The 20,722-nt window shown below is 38.2% G+C and overlaps 1 protein-coding gene across 5 annotated transcripts in view; it reads left to right on the top strand.

Annotated features, from left to right (window-relative positions):
* Positions 1–20,722, top strand: part of LOC139941350 (uncharacterized) — a 152,159-nt gene that overhangs the window by 39,820 nt on the left and 91,617 nt on the right. For all 5 annotated transcript variants that reach the window (XM_071937803.1, XM_071937800.1, XM_071937802.1 and 2 more), the window contains exon 4: positions 3,159–3,198. In XM_071937803.1, the coding sequence (XP_071793904.1) occupies positions 3,159–3,198 (40 nt within the window). The remainder of the gene's footprint in view (positions 1–3,158; positions 3,199–20,722) is intronic.

The following is a 20,722-nucleotide window of genomic DNA, read 5'->3' as shown; positions in this document are numbered from 1 at the left end:
CCCTCGCCAAACATGTTACAAGTACAGTACGTGTATGCAGACATTTGTACTTAAGGTGCTGTGCTTACACAGTTCATGATGTGCGTGTAATGTACTGTGAACCAATGCCATGAGAATCCAGCTGTTGTAGTGTGAATTATAAATAGCAAAGAGCTGAACATACTGAAGGAATTAAATGGATTTTTATTTCATCTTTGAGAGGGCAAGGCAAAGGGCACTTCAATTGGATGATCTTTAAGTCGATGGGAAACTTTTGCAGGGGCACCAAGGCTAAGACATGGGGCAATAGAGACCATGGGCTACATTGCCTGCGTGTAATTCCATGCCTGATATACATGTAGGTATTTGTGGACAAATCCCAGGAACATTTGGTTGAAAGTGATCAGGGATTTAAAGTACGCAGAGATCAGCATACTGAGTGTTCATTTTAACCTGGGAACTTAATTTGCAGCACAGGGGCGATGGTGGAATTTCAATTCCCTGGTTACGTGTGAAGAGTTCTTTTAAGATTCGGAAGTCATGCTCAAAAGCCTTGAATTTATTGAATTTAAGTTTAGCCATTTTGCAATACATAATATGTTATGTTGTAATCTTCCAAATGCAAAGCGTTTGGAATTATGTTCAACGCTTACTTAAGACAATCCTATCAGTGTGACTGGGGATCAGAGAAATTACAGGCTTGTATGCTTCGTTTTTGAAAGGGCAAGGGCACAAAGGTGTTTCTCCTTTGTAAATGGCAACCTCTACATAAACGAGGAAATTGTAAATTTCTACTGTAGAGCATTTCAAGGGCACCAAGGCAATGGAGGCAATTGCCTTCATTTCCTCCGTGGAGTACATGTGTCGTGCCTGCAATTAGATTGCTTCTCTGGTTACAGACTATATGTCAACATTAGCTTCATTTACTCTGCCCTAATTTTGTTTCTTATACTCAGATGACAAGAACGTGACTAGACTTGCCCTTTAAGTGTCAGTTACACCCGGGTGATGACGGAGCGTGCGTTCTTATTGGCATCAGTCCATTATTAGATGTAGCCATGATAATTTGATTGAGGGCCCCCCCTTCATTAAATTAGCCCTCTCTATGAATATTGCAAGGTCGCAAACTCGGACGACTGGAATTCATTTTATTGGATTCCAAAATGCTTTTCTTTTCCATTAGTACAAATCATGCATGATTATTAAGCCGATATTTGTCGTAACTGCTCGGTGGAGAATGATGAAAATATTCAGCGCGGTGGCCTTTCGGAATCACTGAGTAACTAATTAACATACGCATTTCAACAGGATCTTGCCTTATAAGCTTTAGCCTAAATTTTGTGCGCATGTATTTCAATCTTCGTACAATCCACAAGTGTTAATGTATCACTGTAAAGCTATTTCCAAGTTAATTCAGATGTTACTTTTATTTTGGAAACATTTCAGTGTACAGTTAGTTGTAACTCTTGAATGGAAAATGTTTTTTGTCCCTCGGAAAAATCAGAAAAAGTGTGATTAAATAGCCTAACCCACACCATGTTGTTGTACATGTACATAGACCTTTTCGCAAATACTGGGGGGCGCGCGTAAAGCTTGGAATTAGGTGCATTGTGGTCTAGCTGGTAGCAAAATTTGATTATATCTATCCCACAATGCACCTCATTCAACAGTCTGCGCTTGCGCATTGGTATTTGCGATAAGGTCTATGTACATGTACATGATCAACCCTTCTAAGTTCTATTCAGTAAAATGGTCCTACTTTTTCCAAGGACCAAATATGCCTGAAACACAAGGAAACAAGATTCTAAGGACCTGATTCTCTGTCCAAACTTGCTAGAATTGGTATACATGTAAGAATACATGTAGTACACAGTTTTGTAACTAGTGGTAGGAAACCTGAAACTGATATGTTCTTGTCGTGCATGTAAAGCCAGGCCTTCGTTGCCCTTGGTCTTGGCCTTAAGTGCCCCTTAAAAATTTCCATTGACTTTTAAGATGTTGCAATGAAACTGCCCTTTGCAACATAAAAATGGACTTGCCCTTTTAAAGATGAAAATACCAGGCCCGTAGAGCCCAGTGTCACTTGATCTGAGTTACGATTAGTCTACAAAAGAGATTTTGTTGATGGGGACCCAGATTGACGTAGTCGGGGGGAGAGAATCAATGTAAATTGTCACCTGCCACAACAAGTCAGTTTTGCCAAACGGCTCATCTTGACAGCGTTGTCAAAATATCAAGAGGTATAATAATAATCAAGCTGCAGTCTAGTGCACAACGCGGTCATGCAGTCGAGAAAATCTGTACATGTGCGCAGTGCCAGACGGCGCTACATGTGCTACGCACATTTTGTAGCATACTGTAGCCTTAGGGGCATTTGATTTGTTATAACATATCATTTTGTTCGGGAGTGTCAGTGAATGATTTCTGTTGTACAGCAGAGCAAAATGACACACAAATTGTGTTAGTTGCTACTCGAAAATCACCAACTGCTACTCTTTATCGACATTCATTCAATTTGCATAAAACAAAATCAGTCGAAATGTTTTGCTATGCAAAAAATTGCTGGACGAAGTCGTTCCCCGAGTGTTGTTCCCCGAGTGTTTAAGTATAAAGTGTGCTTACAATACAAGTGTATCTCTGATTAGTTGATTCTGTGAGGAAGTGGACAGTGTCCTCATAATGACCTATAACAATCCTGATGGCAATCACAGATTCATCTGATTTTTTTTGCCCTTACACAAATCAAAAATAGTGATTAAAATATTTTTGGAATTTTTATTAAAAGCTACACCATTTGTACAGTACAGGTAGGTCATCCCTAATGTTGTCAATGGGTGCGCTCGATTAGCTTCCCTGGGTCGACTTCAATCTGCCCCCGGTACGTGTAAATAGCTTTGAAGTCGTTCCAGAGGCTCACCAGGGTCAGCTCCCAGTGTCCTGCTTGTGGAGTGGGTCACTTGGGGCTGGACCGAGGTGCATATTGTCTGCCATGAGAGTGATCGTTCGATTACATGTAGCTCTTGTCAGGGGCTCACCGAAGTGAGCACTGCGTGGCCGACCCAGGGATGTTTTGAACGCACCCAATAAAACATTTTTACTTTCCAAATGTGGATTATAAATTTGTTTTACTTTACAAAAGTCATTTATAAATTTGTTGTTTTCTTTTTCACAAACTACAGGCTCCAGATCTACCACCAGCGACAGGCAGAATCCAGGAATGTGAGTATTGTAGTTTAAACATTTCAATGAGCTCATGTCTAATGGAAGACACGGTGAGTGTCATGGATGAGTAACAGAGATTGAGGGAGTCTACATGTACGTACATGTACATGAGATACGAGACCTTAACCCCGCAGAGTTTGGGTAACAGTTGCCAATACCATCATTTGTAACAGCTAGAAAAAATCTCAGAGCTGCATTCTAGACACAGCGGTACTCCCAAAAAACAAACACTGTCTGGCATACATTACTGCTCTTGTAAACCCATGGCTGGTCTTGCATAAAATAATGTTGTTCACAAAATCTGATTAAAAGTTCATGCTTAACAAGGAGCTGAGAAATGTCACCATTATTTAAGCAGCCCCACCCCCAAGTAAAATTTTGTTTACAGTATATCGAATCATTATGGCATTAATAATTTGGTTTGAAAAAACTGTTGCCTCTTTCTTTTTATTTTTTTTGTTCGATCCAAATTCCCTTGGTGTATAAATGTTATAATTAAATCCTTTTGATGATACACCATGAAGTCATTCACATCCAGTGTAGCAAACGATAATGTGGCGCCATCTCTCCTCGCAAAAAATTACCTCCTGTGAGTGTGATGACTGATATGTGCAACATTTCATGTCCACGGACGCGTTTCCCCATGGTGGGTTGCGTCACCGCACATTTGGCCCCGCTTGAACACTCACAGCAGTTTAAGAAACAACGGCAAAAAATAAAAAAATTAAAACAAATTTATCAGACAGAGAGAGGCCATCTCGTTGGTCATGTTGCATTTCAAATGTTGTATGACTCATGCTGAGCCTATGAGTCAAACTACATACTTGTACAAGGATTATGACCCCCCCCCCCCTCTCCTCAGGGGTGTGCAAATCCAGTTTCAGATGAAAATATTTGATAGCACGTATAGATTGTTTGGATATGAAAACAAAAACCTGCCTGGAATGCCTGCTTATCTCTCCAATCATAGGTAATGTTTTGTCTTGGTCTGTGTGGGTAGGGCCAGCGTTTTTTTCAGCCCCAGGGAAATCCATGATCTCGAAATTGGAAAGTTATTCTATACAGCTAATAATTTACAATCATACATAGACGCAGTCCACTTTTTTAATTGGATTTATCATATTTCTTGAAGGGAATTATTATTAGCCCCTCCCACTGTGTCTGATCATTCAATGATACAATGCCAGCTTGCATCATGTGACAAATGTATCTCAGTGTACATGGTCAACCCTTCTACTGTTTGACCAATTATTATCACCTACTGTGGTTTAAATGTTAATGTCAGCCTGTGGTACTGTGTGGTGAATGCTTTTACACAGTGCACAGTCAACCTTCCTACTGTTTGATCGTTCAATGTCATCTGTACATAGTACTGTGAACAAGTAGTGTGGCTGGGAGTGTTAGATAAACTATGCCTGCCTGCTTCGAGTGATGAATGCATTACACAGTGCACAGTAAACCCTCCTACTGTTTGACCCATCAATATCATCCACTGTGGTTTTAAATGCAAGATGTAACCATGTCAGCCTGTAATGAAAATATAAGATCATGTGGTGAATGTTTCAACACAGTGCTCAGTCAACCCTCCTACTGTCTGACCATTAAATATCATCCACTGTGGTTTTCAATGTTAGATTGAATTATGTCATCCTGAATAGAAGATATGCTATCATGCAAAGTCAACCCTCCTACTGTTTGATCATTCAATATCATCCAATATGGTTTTAAATGACATGTACATGTGTGTTGATATATATATACAAAAATGCCAGCGTCCTACTGTTTGCTAGGGTTGAATCGGTACACTATTATTTTATTAACTAATTTTGTGCACGTTTTTAAAGTTATGTGATGTACCATGTTAATAAGTGGCTGGTCTTGTATCAACAAAACGTTGCTGAAGACCCAGCATAGATCCTTGTGGCACAACATTTTGAGGTGGCTAATTTCAAATTGAAAAAGAGTTCCATTCCAAGTTTGTCCTTGGTGACTAAGACTTATTAATTAATGGTTCAATTTGGCATGTGATGTACATTTTATTCTAAAGAGGACGGGGGCGTACAGTATAGCTTTATGACTTGGAAAACATCATGGAGGCCGATCAAGCCAACCAAACTTGAAGGGACTCAAGAGACATGGCCTTTGAGTGATATTTGACTAAGTGATAAAATTTGCCCTCTGGAAAGCAGAATTCTAAGGCTTACAATACTGCATACTACATGTACATGTGTGTACATGTACAGTATGTGATGACTTAAACATGACTTCATACATGTACATGTATTGAATAATGTATAATCATTAAGACATTATACTCCTGAATTATCACAAGCAACCTCGTTCCCAGCGGTTTATGAGCTCGTCGCGCCAATTTTTTCCAAAAACAAGCAGAATGCCTCATGGTCGATCGAAACCCTTGGAAAAGTGACTTTGAAATATATCAAGTACTGTAATGTACATTGGATACTTTATTCATGTTAATTGGTCCCAGTGGTTGATCAGTTCTGTGTTAAAGATATACGTACAGCACACTATCGAAAGAGGTATCAACCATAGAGTATACATGTACAAACTGTACGTACTTTGTACATTGTACGTAAGTACATGTATGGTTCTCTCTCCTTCTCTATTAATACAATGCAGCGGCTTTAACACTTGATCCAACCTAAAGTGTTCACGCTACATTTTGGCCGAGAACCTACGTAGCTCAACACATTGGTATCACACTTTCCTGCGTTGCCAATTTTTATGGTGTGCAGTGTATCACCTCTTGATGGTCAAACTGAGATCTGGCCACGGTTCAGGTAATTGATGATGCTTTATGTAATAGTGCACCCCTAGATGGAATATACACTTAAGAGCTGAAAAATGTGGGGTTGCTTGAGCGAATGAAGGCATTAGGTGCAAGTGGAATCGTCACCTTAATGACTTTTAAATGAATTATTATAATTTGTTGCCGGAGATGTCGTCCCATAAAGTGCCATTAACAAAAACTTTGAATTAGATTTGCACTGGGGTAATTCTACTTTACCCATCATGAGTAAAGTTAACAGTGTACATTGTCACCTTTATAGTTGGTTGTGAATGTAAAACAGTTAACGGTTATGTACACATGCACTGTGTTGTAAACAGATCTGTGTTGCTCCATCCTAGATAAAGGTAACGTTTGATCAAGGTACTTCTTGTCAAACTAACCTCATAACTGCATTTATTTGCTCATTTAAGTGTGAGATTTAAGAGCTTTCAAATCACACTGGCCTTAAAGACAGTGGACACTATTGGTAATTGTCAAAGACTATTCTTCACAGTTGGTGTATCTCAACATATGCAGAAAATAACAAACCTGTGAAAATTTGAGCTCAATCGGTTGTCAAAGTTGCGAGATAATAATGAAAGAAAAAACACATTTGTGTGCTTTCTGATGCTTGATTTCGAGACCTCAAGTTCTAAACTTGAGGTCTCGAAATCAAATTCGTGGAATATTACTTCTTTCTCGAAATCAACATCACTTTAGAGGGAGCTGTTTCTCACAATGTTTTATACTATCAACCTCTCCCCATTACTTGTAATCAAGAAAGGTTTTATGATGATAATTATTTTGAGTAAGTACCAATAGTGTCCACTGCAGTACATTAATCCAGAGATCGTTGGTTAAAATTCTGCACCAGTCAATCTTTCTTTATTGAAACACAATTTATAATAACAGTCTGTAAGATAAATATCTCAATCGCTCTAAATCCCCGTCAAGTAAATTTTCCTTCATTCAGTCCTAAACTTTCATAAATTCACCCAGCCTGTTTCCCCCTTGTGGTTTGCTACTTAATGAATGTTTCTCGACACATGGACTGTTTAAGACATTACATGCATTGATAGCCTGGCTTATGTTTCACTTGTCATCACTTTTGACATGTTTGATGCCATTTCAATTTTGCCAAAACCCGATTTTGGCGAGGGGCATTAGATATTACAAGTAAGCATGTACAGTGCAAATTTCCTGAAGCATAACGACAGGAAGAAGAAGAAAAATTGTTTGATACAAAAAAAAAAAGAGAAAGAAAAAATTATCAACACCCAACATTTGCCTGGAACAAAACAGGGAAAAAACATTTTGCTGGATAAAAAGTGAAGACAAAATTGTCACTGCCCTACATTCGCCTTGAGCTCAAGACCACACTGTACAGTGCATTAACATCACAAGAAAGGTGGGGCGTTTTACTCATAGACCTAAGGTCAATATATCATCCCTTGGTTCTCGCTGTCCCAAATCAATGATGAGACCTGCAAGTAGAATTTTAATCTTTAACCGCGTGTGTACACCGGCCGCATACGAATTTGCTCTCTCTCTCAATAAGATTAGGGCATACTCTTTCTTCTCTAAAAAACTGCCGCAGCGACACGGAATTGGGACTAAACCGTTCTACCGAGTTTCTGTCATCGAATATAGTGATGACAAACATGGCTATCGCGAAATTAAGCAGATTGTACATAATGTAAGGGCCGTGCGTACCCGGTATATTGTACGATGAGTGTCTCGTCACCTCGCTCAAGTCAGCTTCCACTTATATCACAACATTTTCTGCCGATCATCTTCCTGCAAAAACGAAAACAAGTAAATGCAGAGCACATGAAATCCTCCGATCCATGAATTCTTGAAAGGCGAAAAAAAAAACCGAAGAAAAAAAACCCCCAGGAGCAAACAATCTGCAGAATTAAAGTGCAAACACGATTCGGGGTTTAACATCGATCCCACTGGCGCCCGGCTCTCACGGGACCCCCTGAAGTCAAATCGTGGGGGCCAGGACTCAGCGTCATTATTCTTACATTAGACCCCCGATTCCCAAGCATTAAACGACCGACTAAATCCCTTGCCGAGATCCCCCCCCCCCCCTCTCCATGTGTAATCCTTGGCCGTGTTTCGTCGCTCCCGGGGTTGTTTTCTACCATCAAGATAACAAAAAATCAAATTGGTGCACATTAAAAATAAACACAGATATCTCCGGGCTTGAAAGAGTAAGCGTGGCAAAGTGAAAATTAGAGTGGGTAATAAGTGTGTCTGTAGTAATACAAATACTTACCTAGGATGCATGTTGGTCTTTACCATGAGTATTAAAGGAGGTTGTACCTTTAATTGAAGTGTCTCTGAAAAGGTCAAACCTGAAATCTATCTACCCACAAGTTTTAAAAACCAGGGTGGGGGGGGGGATGTTCAGGACAGTTGACAAATCTTTAAACACAAATTTTGAATAAATCATCCCGACAGTGTTTAAAAATTAGTTGCAAATTGGATTTTCTTTTTTCAATCGGCATAAATATGTGTATATGGGACCCCTCAAATGTGCAGGTGTTGCACGTTTACAAAATTCAAAGACTAAGTTGGTTTCATTTTGAGTGATGCAGTTCTTTTTCTTCAAATTAAAAAAAATTCTTATCAAGTGAGAAGCTTTAGATCTGATGACATGAATACATTTCTATAATGAAGTACATTTAGTTGAATTCAAACCATTGCACATATGTTTGTTACAGTGACACACGTAATTTGATTGCTATAATCTTAAAATTACGTTTAGCCATAAAAGCATTTTGTTAAATCTCACAGACAGCTTCAACATCACACACACATACAGGATTTTATCCGACTTCTTGACGAACACTAGAGGGCAAGTTTGGCATATTCGTTTGGGTGGCATTGCTGGTATATCTGACGGGGGCATACTCACATGGTATTACATTTTATGAAATGTGACATCTCCTGCGCTGATGTTCCTCAGCACAAACCTCCCCATCTTGCATCATCCAGATTCCCCCTTGGGTTCTTCACAGCGGACGTACACCCCTTCGTTAATCTCCAAAACAACATGATGGTCTTTCCGTCCTCCGCATTCCTCACAGCCTCCTCTGTTTTGTTTTTCTTCCTCCATGGCATCTGAGTGAGCTTTTACATCAACATACATTAAAGGTTCATTGTAATAAGTTCAGATGAGTTGTAGTTTCAGGACCGTTATTTCACTGAAGTGCATGTACATGTAGTGGAGGCAATTAACTCCATGCCTCTGGTCCAAGTGTTCCATGAAATATTTTACATTTCTGTCAGAAAGAAAACTGCCTTGCCTGAGGAAAAACTGCCAATGGTCTTAGGAAAAACTTCCTTGTTCTTGAGGAAAACCTCCTTGCCCCTTGGAAAAACTTCCTTGTCCTCAGGAATTTTGTTTGGAAAACTTCCTTGCTCTTACGACAAAGCTGAGGAAAAACTCAAGGAAAATTATCATATTGACAATTTTTTAGGAGTATGGTCCATGACATACAATACAAATTAAATAAAGATTGATCACATCTCGCTAAAAGGGGACAAAAAGGACAAAGTTACTCTGCAAACACACTGGGTCTTCATGCTGCATTCTCAACTTAATAATAGTACTGAATTCATATCAGACACAGTGCTCGGAGTTTGTTCTCTTATAAAAAAAAATCCCAATACCTGAAGTCTTTAAGGATGAGGTTCTTGCAACATTTGATGAAGTCTTTTTCTGTTGTGTAGACTTGAAGAGATTTATACCTCGGACAGCTGCAGGGTTCAAAGCTTAGGTTACACCATACAACATTGTACAAATCCAGCCTGTTAGCCACCCAGGGTCTACCCCCCCCCCCCCTCCCCCCCCATGAATTGTTTCAAAAACAATCTGACCTATTTTTCCTTTATCTTTGAGCTTCATCCTTTATTATTATCACCCTCTTGAAAGGGTTTTGATACCTTTTGTAGATCAAGTTTTTGGCCATGACATGAATCCCTACTCACTCGGAATGAAGATGTAATGAAATATAATTTACCCGTAGACGTTTCAGCTTCAATAGTTAAAATTACAGAGCAATATTTTCAGGAGAGTCGCGTAAAACCCATTGTAGTACACTGTAGGCTAAAATGATTTTCTTCTCACTGAGACACAAAATTACCTTTGTGATATTGTTTTACTCATTTCTCAATAACTACAGCACCTCAGTATTTTAAGGGAAGCTTTCTACATGTTTAATGTAAATCTGTTGAAGTTTGTGTTTTGTGACTTACAAAAAATACCCAAGCCCTTTAAACATTTCAAAGTATGAGCATAACCACGGGATTTGTACGATGCTGTATGATTTTTTTTCTCCTTTGTACTCTCCGGCTGTCCGATGTACATGAATGCCATCCCTTTTTAATCAGTTTTGGCTTAGGACACAAAGAGGATTGGCTTTTTAAAGAGCAGTGGGGAAAACATGTGTAATATGTGATCCTGCACTTTGGCAGTATGCATCATAGTTTCGACCTCTTTTTTGTTTGTTTTTTTCAAGTTAAAAACAGAAATACAATGCAATACGTTATTTTAGTCCCTACAATGCTTTTCTATGGTCACTATGACTTAAAATGTTTAGCTCATAGAAGAATGTAAGAATTGGACAAAAATTAAAAAAAACTCCTAAATTCAATCAGCAAAATGAAAAAAGCACTCCAGTACCCTAAAAAGGAATTTCATCAAACAAAAACCCATGATTAGAAACGGAGAGCATTGTCACCAAGTACATGTGGTACCTCTTGATGAGTCCGTGCAATTATTAAAAAGTCCCTCTTTCTAGAATACAGAAGTCATTCCTCTCTCTTAAAAGGTCAGAGTTCAAAGTTCATCCTCATTCATAAAAAGGGTATATATAAAATAATAAATAGAATACAATTCTTGAGTTAAATTTGTAGAAACTTATAAATTGTGCTTACATTTTGCCTTTAATCTATGACTCACAGACATCAAGGCGCTCAACAAATTAAAAATTCCACTAAACAAGGGGAGGAAATAATCAAAGAGTTTTAAACAAGATTTCTTAAAATAAAAATCACAAAAATGGACCAGCCAATAATAAGATCTACACACCACAAAGTTGAAAAATTATGAAAGATCGTGCACAAATACTTGTTAAAGAACCAGGGAAGGACAGTTTGTGCTGGAAAGGCTACTAAACTTGCCATTTTCATATAACAACCGCACAGTTGAAGTTAAATGCAAAATTATTCCGTCGGTGAAAATTGGGGTGTCGGAATACCAGTTAAGAACTCCTACTGAGTGTCAAGTTAAGGAGGAAAGTAGAGTCAGATGACATATATTCCAGCCTCGGATATAAAATATCTTGAAAAGAATCTCGGCCTAGATCTATTTCTATGAGGTAAGAATTCCACTCCATTATTTAATGGAGCTCGCTAGGAAGCTTCAAATAAAGTGGCACAAATATTTTGCATTTGTACAATTATTGTCGTGACTGTATACTACTGTAGCTATAAAAAAAAATCAAGTGGAATTTTTAGATTTCGTGAAGCAATACATTTTTGAAAATGTTAGTTTCCTTTTTGGACTATCTGATGTTGTACTTAAGTAGAGACCCGAGCTTGTAACTCGATAGCTTGCTGATAGTAAGATGAATCTTGTTTTATAAATACCGACTGATTTATTTGTGCATTTGAACTCCCATGACCAGAAGCAAACTGTGCCATTGGGCCATTCAGATAATAAGAGTTGTTTCGCCCTGTGACCAATGGACTTTAAATCTTGAGAAGCGAGTAATTTTTGGGTAGGAATAACATGAAACCTTTATTTTGTATACAATCAGGGAAACAATTTGTGGCTGGCCGCATTATTATCAACAATTGATTTTATGGACTTAGCCTGTCCAACAGAGAATGATAACGAATAAATTTATCCTTCCCCCAAATTTGTAACTGAGAATTTGTAAATTGTACAGAAACAGAAATTTGTTCTTTGTTATAATATTGAAAGTTGCTCTACTCTAACCAAGTAAGTTTTGATCGGCATTAATTTTAGGAGTGATAACCAAACTTATACCCTCCCTTTAAAAATTGTTATAAATGTTCAAAGGAAAAAAAAAAAGAACACATTTCAAGAGGTTGCTTTTTGCCAGTTTAAAAAATCACTGGGAAAACCAATTTGGTTGCTGTTTTGCAATTATATAAAAACAGTTTTCTTTTCTTGACTACAGTTTCGGAAAGCAAGAAAGTTGTTATGGTACACTTAAAACACCCTGTATTATGTTTCTTCTTTTCATTATTTGTTTAAACCCAAAGTCTTGCAGTTTTCTAAAAATGAAAAGTGGAATTTTTGGAGTGGCTTTCAACGGTTTCCGGTTGGGAATTACAAAATAACCCAAAACAATGTATCTGGTGTTGTTGTTATGTATAACTGAAAGTGATAAGAGAAAGGTACTGACCTCGAGAGAGAAACAAGCATGGGTTGGTGTCAGTGACATGATGCAAGGGGTGGTTTCTATTTCTGTGGAAGTAAAAGGATTTCTAATTTGGGACCTTCTTCACGAAAACACTGCACTATTTTATTTATTAGCCCTTTTTTGTTTTGTGCTGTGTTTTTATGCAGAATGCCAACATTGCATTTGTATTAGGTTTTCTTTTTGATTTAGGTAAGTTAGATTTAAGCTGCAAACTTTCCCAGATTCTGAAAAAAGTTTCCTGAAAATATATTGATCTTTCCATGTTCTGAAGAACAAATTTGAAAACCTCCTGATTGTTTTACACTTGGTTCCTACTGCAGGCCTGAAATTTGATCTTAAAGAGGGCACCTCCATTGGAAATGTCACGGCCAAGACCAATGACAACAGGCCTCTGATGTGGCCTTTGTGTAATTCCAGGCCTGTGTTATGTTAAAGGCAGTGGACACTATTGGTAATGACTCAAAATAATTATTAGCATAAAACCTTTCTTGGTGACAAGTAATAGGGAGAGGTTGATGGTATAAAACATTGTGAGAAACGGCACCCTCTGAAGTGCCATATCCGGGTAAGAAGTAATTTTCCACGAATTTGATTTCAAGACCTCAGATTTAGAACTTCAGGTCTCGAAATCAACCATCTAAACGCACACACCTTCGTGTGACAAAGGTGTTTTTTTCTTTCATTCATATTTCGCAAGTTCGATGACCGAGCTCAAATTTTCACAGTTGTTATTTTATGTATATGTTGAGATACACCAACTATGAAGGCTAGTCTTTGACAATTACCAATAGTGTCCACTGCCTTTAATTGCAATGCAGAATATCCCCTTGATTGTTGTACAAAATCTCCCTTTATTGCAAGATGCAAATGTTAGCAGCTCTTTAAGCACCTCTTCTCTTGGTAATGTTTCAAGCAAGTGGACCAACCCATTGAAACCATTCAACTGCACAGGTTTTGTAGGGTGGAGTAACTGTGTTAAGAACTATTATGTACCTTGTATTTTTAAAAGTACATGTACCGTACATTCATCACATGATTGCAGACTGGCTTCTGGCTTCTGGCTTCTTACAAAACACATGATCAGACAGTAGGAGGGTTAACCCTATAGGTTCATGTCAATGGACAAATGATCCACTCTCACACTGAATGTGTTGAAACCATTCAACTGCACAGGTTTTGTAGGGTGGAGCAGCTGTTTGTAAGAACTATTTAAGTACCGTAGAGATGCGTTCACCACATGATTGCAGGCTGGTATCTTTCTAAAAACCACAGTGAATGAAAGTGAACGGCCAGATAGTAGGAGGGTTAACCGTATAGGTTCATGTTAAATGAACATTGATCTACTCTCACACATTCAATTCATGTCTTAAAGGAACACGTTGCCTTGGATCGGTCGAGTTGGTCTTTGAAAAGCGTTTGTTATAAAATGTATATAGGTAGAAAGATGGTGTAAAAGTAGAATACAATGATCTACACAAACATGCCTCGAAATTGTACGGTTTTCCTTTTACCTCGTCAACTAACACAGTCGGCCATTTATGGGAGTCAAATTGTTGACTCCCATAAATGGCCGACCGTGTTAGTTCGCACAGTAAAAGGAAAACCACGCAATTTCGAGGCAAACTTGTGTGGATCATTGTATTCTACTTTTAAAACATCTTTCCAACCATATGCATTTTATAACAAACGGTTAAAGCGCTTTTTTATAGACCAACTCGTCCGATCCAAGGCAACGTGTTCCTTTAAACAAGAAAACTGAAACACACTTACATTGAAGTGTGCTTGTCTTTTTCCCCCCACCCTGCAACTACAAAGTTGCATTTCTGTTTCAAAAAGAGCTGACAATATTAGTTGAACAATTAGATGTAGTGTCCCAGAAAAACTGAAAGACACTTACATTGTAGTGTGCTTTGTCATTTTTTAGTTTCCCTTAGCAAGTACAAAGTTGCATGTCTGTTTCATTAAGAGGTGAAAACATTACTTGAACAATATGCAAGCTTGGACTGAGATATAGCCAAGCGTACTTGTATTCCCTAAATGGCTAATGGGGACTTTTGGAGTGTTATGATAGCCAAGGGAAACCCCCTTCATGATGCGATATTTAGGAAGTGTAGTTCATGTAGTGCAGCTCTTACGCTCACTAACAGGTGGTACTCACTGTCAGTCAGTGTCAGTTGACCCTTTTCACAGTGCGTCATACCGATGGAGTATTAGTACGCATTGAGCAGTTCGGTAATTTCCCATATGAATAATGGGAAAATATCTGAGTCATGTACACATTAGTCACGACCATGTAATGTGTACATGACAGTAGTCATGACCATCTAATGTGTACATGACAGTACAGGACATGTACATTGTAGAGGACAGCATACAGTGCAGTATACATGTATGCACTAGTGACAGAATTTGGTATACATACATTGTGATTGCTAGGAAGTCAAAATGTCAACAGAGGGAGCTCTTCATATTCACTTGACAGCTCACTCTGATAAATCAATATTTATTACGAGCTGTATGTAGGCCAAACATGCAGGTGTGTATGGTGGACACGTATAGTCTGGGCATCTTTCTCTGTAGACCATGTGACCAGTGTGTCATCACACGTTTGCAAAAGAGCCACAGAGCGTGGACTTCCTGCAGGCAGGATTTGCATACAGCACAATGGAATAAAACATTAGATCTATGGAGATTTGCGCTGTCTGATTTTATCTTCCTTTGATTTGAATGAAGGGGGCACATCCCAAAACTGGTTCAACTCTTAAAAGGATTTGTGTGGTATCTTGCCTGCCAGAAAGGCCCTGGAATGTATGAGGTCACACTTTTTGTAAACAAAATTATTATGTTATTATATGTACATGTTTTTTTTTAACAAAATTATTTCAGAAGTGCATCCGGTTTTACTGATTTTAACCCAACCAGGTTTTACTGATGTTTAATTCAATGCATGTTTTTTCATTTGCAGCATTATTGACAGCTAATTTCTGTTCCATTTAATTTTTTCACTTGTTTATTTAATCGAGCCACTCGCTGCATCAGTTCAAATTAACACTAAACACTGTGCACAGCATTATCAACACAAACACAAACAAACCTCAGTGTTTTCCCATTGCTTTGACTATTTTTTTCCATCGACGTCAAGTGAAGTCCCCATTTTTTATGAAAGTGAAGTGAAAGCGCCTTCACTCTGTCAAAACACCCGGATTCCTTTTCTTTAAAGCCCTAGATTTCAATAGAATGAGACACCTTCACGTACCCAGATTCTTCCAATGTCAAAAATACTGAGTAATAATTCACAAGGGAAACTTACTAACAACCCACAACAAAGATATTGACAAACTAGGGAGACTACCAATATTAGGGCTTGATAGCTCAGTTGATAGAGCCAGTACTTCAATCGGGAGGTCCGAGGTTCACGTTCAGCACCGGTAATTATTTTACACTGTTCAGGAAAAGATTTATAAAACAAAATTAGAGATATCGACTTAATTAATTAATAGACAAAGTCGTTACATCCTCAAATTTTCAATTGAAGTCTTTTTCTTACAAAAACAAAAAGTTATCAGTAAAAGATACATCGATATCACAGATTTTTGTTCATTTTTTTAAGAGCAGCAAAAACAAATGATGGTCCTCATCCCGATGGGAAAATAGCATCTGTTCAAAATATGTTTAAAGTGCAAATTCTAGCCTTAGTTTCAGTCTAATTAGTCAACCTATTTGTTCCAATTGAATCATTATATTTTGATCCCTGGACTCCATTTTCTACAATTTCCACACTGCCTGGCTTTAAGCTCTAGCCTCTCAAACACCTAATCTGAAAAATCCAACATTAGGAAGTGAGACCTCTTGTGGTGAAAATAAGCCATTCACAGTGTCAGTTCACTGCCCAATACTCCAATGTCATTGATCTTCATCCCTTACAGCACAGTGTGAATGTCAAATACATCATTGAGACCATGATTGCTAGATTTGATTCAATCTGTTGGGAATGCTAATTAATAACCCCTGCGGACATCCATGGAGGTTGCCAAAGTCTGCAGTAGGGTTTACAAAAACATCAGTGTTTATACACGAGAGAAATTTCAATTTGGAGTGGTATTTTTTAATTCAATTATTTTAAAAGACTTGTTTAAATGATTTATTTCAATTGAAAGTCAAAAGTTCATTGATATGGTAGATAATAAGTGAAATAACTAGCAGATATTTTGACAATTTTTCGGGGGTTATGTATAGGTCACAGAGCTAGCTTTATTTAGGGAGATGGGGGAGGGGGCAATTTTGAAAAGTTTAAATAAGAAGAATTCTGGAAATTATATAGGTACATTGTAGATACATTTGGGGTTTTGACATAATTGTCAGACATTTGTATCTCAAAAATGTTCTGAGCTGAAGCTGCTTAATTTTTAAAAGGAAATATTTTGACTAAGAAAGATTTGAAGCTTTGCATGGTGCATAAGGTAGGAAAATAAACTAGTTTCTCTGCTAGTAGCCATTAGGTTGTTTACCATTAACTTGTTTCCTCAGGCTTATTTACAGTTATAATGGATGCTATAAGACTGACTATCACAGGGAAGCCAATTTTAAAATATTGTTTTAGATAAGACACTATATTGGTAGTGATTATTTAAGAGAATGGCATGTAGTAGCATACTGTACTGTCGTTTTATTCTTTAAACTGTAGATACTTCAATCAAAGCACTTATCTATGTACCACTTCATCAGAGATGAAACTCATTGACTTGACACGTGCTAAGAAAAAGATGTAATTTACTTACCCTACAATAATTTGGGGAACGTTTTTAAGCTCTTTTTTTTTTCTCCCCTCAAAGCGTGCATGTAGGCCAACATACCCCTCTAAGAGAAACGACCGTAATTATTTAGTATTAGTTCTTGAAGAGGGACTTAGGTTGGGCGCTTTACCAAAGTTTAAGCTAACGTCGACTTGAATACAGTGCCCAGGAAGCAATTTGATTTACAGCCAAGTCTGAGATCTCAGGAGGATAAAGTCTAATGGAGATTATATTGATGGGGCGAATGTTATGCCATAACATCTGGGCCCATGCACCAACGTCTCTTGAAAACATCTGAGGGGGTGATACAACGCTGCCGGCTGGAAATTAAAAGCTTAGGTTTACGGTCTTGCTGTCAATTTTTTTATTTTTCTGTACGGTCATTTTTTTTAAGTGGGTGGTTAAATGAGCCAGGAGGAGGAGTGAGTAAATATTTTGTTTTGAATTAAGTCAAGCCACAGTGAGTTGTGTAGGCTGTAGGTTTTGTTACTGTTGTATTTATATGTTTTTTGGTGACTTGTTTTTTTGTGGGTTTTTTTTTTTTTTTGGGGGGGGTAGAAATCCTTCAGCTTATGTTGACTAGTGGTGGTGCTGGAGTTATATTCTATTGATTTTTGTTGTTGTTGTTGTTGTTGGTAGAATAAAAGCAGCCTTACATGTAGTTTAGCATATTAATAGTTTGAAAACTTAGTAGCAGGGTTTTGACTGTATGGTATTGAAATAGAGATGATGATTTCATTTGGCAGTTTTATTCTTTAGAAGTTGTTCCTTACCCTTAGGACAACAATCACGACACCAAAGAGAAAAAACTAAGTATTACTCTTAAATCATTTCTTTTGCCATCAACACAAAATATACAGCGAGGCAATAAATTGAAGCAACAAAACATAAGGAATCTCGGGTAGGCATTTTGTAAAATAACAAAACATGCAAGGTTTATATTTTTTGGTGAAGCGTTAAAAGGTTGAAAGAATATGTAGAAAAAGCCAGGTTCATGAAAGACTGATCAAAGTTTAGATCAACAGATTAGGCTAAAAGTAAGTTAGCAGTTACATTATAGAAGAGAACTCCCTCTTATTCTTTACTCAAACACAATTTGACGTGACGTTCTTCTTAAAACCAACACTTAATTTACATGTACAGTACATGTACTCAGTTCTAACTTCCTATACACCATGCAAAGTTTCAAATATCATGTAAAACCAAACTAGCTTTACACTCAAATCTCTTTGGACACTGACAGTACAGTACAGTACAATTGACTCTAGATCAAGTTGATGTGATGGTAGATGACTAAAGTGTTATAAACCATCAATGGTACCCTCAAAAACGTTCTCTCACAACAGTGGTCCACTAGCCAGTATGCCAGTTAAAACACCAGAGGGCCAGTCAAAATTCACTCCAAGTGGTCCAACTGGCTTAATTCAGTATTCAAAGGCATCCATGTTTTAACATAAAGTATGGACTTGTGAAAAAAGCTGGTGGACTAGCTCACTAATCCGGCTGGCGAGTCACTGACAAATTTATGGGCAAACCGTGCCTCATGTATTAATTTACATGTGATTGGATATTCATACACACATCCCAACCAGTCTTCATAGCAGCTGCTGTTGTTATTATCTTTACAGGGATAACCATTATCACAACATCACTTTTTTTTTTTTGAAATCCCACCATATGGTACGTACTTAAAATAGACGATCAATACGTGGACTTGTACCTCCATGTCGTTTTTTTTGTACTACTCCATACTGGCTCACACAGAAAACACCAAACTGCATGGATTAAAAAAAACCTAATCATTTTACAAACAATGCTCACATTTTGTTGTTTTTTTACCCTTTCTCCCGCCCGTCATGTAAATGCCTGCTTGCATGGACAAACACACTGCTGGTGAGTAAACGCACACGGATTATTTTATCTCATTTTCTGAGCTGTCTAAAAATTCTCGTCTTGACGTAATCATCACATCGCCTCCGGGGGTCCCACCCCCCTATCTCATGTCTAATTTTTCCTCTTCATCTGTTGCTTTTTCACTTCTTCTCCCTTGTGCCCCCCCCCTCTTTATGTCTCGCTGTGAGCATGCTAATTGAGTACTCTCAACCCCCTACTCTTAAACTCCGTCTTTGCTAATAACTGCACTCTTTTGATGAATATTGACTGGTGTGGGACGATGCTTTCCTCCGATCGTCCCTGCGCCGCCACCACGGTATCATTAGATAACTAACCATGTCACCAACTGTCTCCCAGTCTTACTACCGTAGAGTACCCATGCTTGTGTCTTGTGTTGTAGAGCACGTGTGAGGTACATAGCCATTCTAGTGTAATATGAACGGTATTACTGTATCACTCCACATATCCGATCCTCGTGTGCTGTACTCTACATGTATAATACGTGTGCGTGTGTCTTGGCCTCTGCTGTTAACCCGTAACCAGTCAGTGGAGTCTTTTTTCTTCTCTTTCGTGTCGAGGGTGATGAGGGAACATTGATCACTAACGCCTTCTGCCCCACTCTTGTCTCGAGAGATGGATTATTAATTACTGAATCTCCGAAACCCCCTTGCCCCCCTCCCTCCTACCCCCTTGTGGGTTCGGACAATGTGGATTTATCAGGGGCGATGAGTCCTTGTGCATGCTTGGCTTGTCATGATTAGGTACGCAGGTCCAACGTTACTACTGGATTACGACTACAGGATAACCATCGACGGTAAGTTTTAATAAACAAGAAAGGGGTAAGTGAGCAGCTGTGTCAAGAGACTTGTTCTGTATGTGTTAATTTTGTCCGTTGTGTATGTTCGTTTCATGTTCAGAGTGATTCTTTATCGGTATTGACATCATTATTAAAGGTTATGAGCCTTCTGGTGAATTGAAACCAATTTTGGGACGGTATTTTGTCCATATTAAATGTGACGCACTGTACTCAACTTATAAGTGCTTAATTTCGTGCGAGTCGTCACAGTTTGTACTAAGTGCATGCATGTTTGTGTTACACGAGGGTAAGATTTTACGTATGTTTAGAACTTTTCACTGAATGTCCATCGTTGAGCTTGGTGGTCATGTCAAGTGAGCGGCGTTTAAAAATTAAAATTATCAGCTGGATCAGATTCATTGTAGGAGTTTATACTGATGTGATTATAAGTTGGCTTCTATTTTGGTGGTCTGGATTAAGTTTCAATGTATCCTCAGACTAGATGTACATTTACATAAACTAGTAGTTCTTAAACCCATGTTGTGTAGATTATAGGCATGACATTCCTCCTTCTTTAATCTGGTTTCTGACTTTTGTGCCATAGGAAAAATTTGAATTTTATTTGAGAAAAATAGCCTGTAAAGTCTTTAAGAGCCTATTTCCTGTGTGCACGCGGGTCGGCCCTTTTACTCAATTAACGTTGCTACATTTTGCCAAGGACCAAATATCATGCATTATTATATGAATCTCAAAAACTACAGCTAAGTTTTAAGTGGAGTGT

This window comes from Asterias amurensis, chromosome 9 (assembly GCF_032118995.1).
Source record: "Asterias amurensis chromosome 9, ASM3211899v1".
Lineage (NCBI taxonomy): Eukaryota > Metazoa > Echinodermata > Asteroidea > Forcipulatida > Asteriidae > Asterias > Asterias amurensis.
Note: the sequence above shows the minus strand (reverse complement) of the source record. Positions and strands in the feature narration are given on the sequence as shown.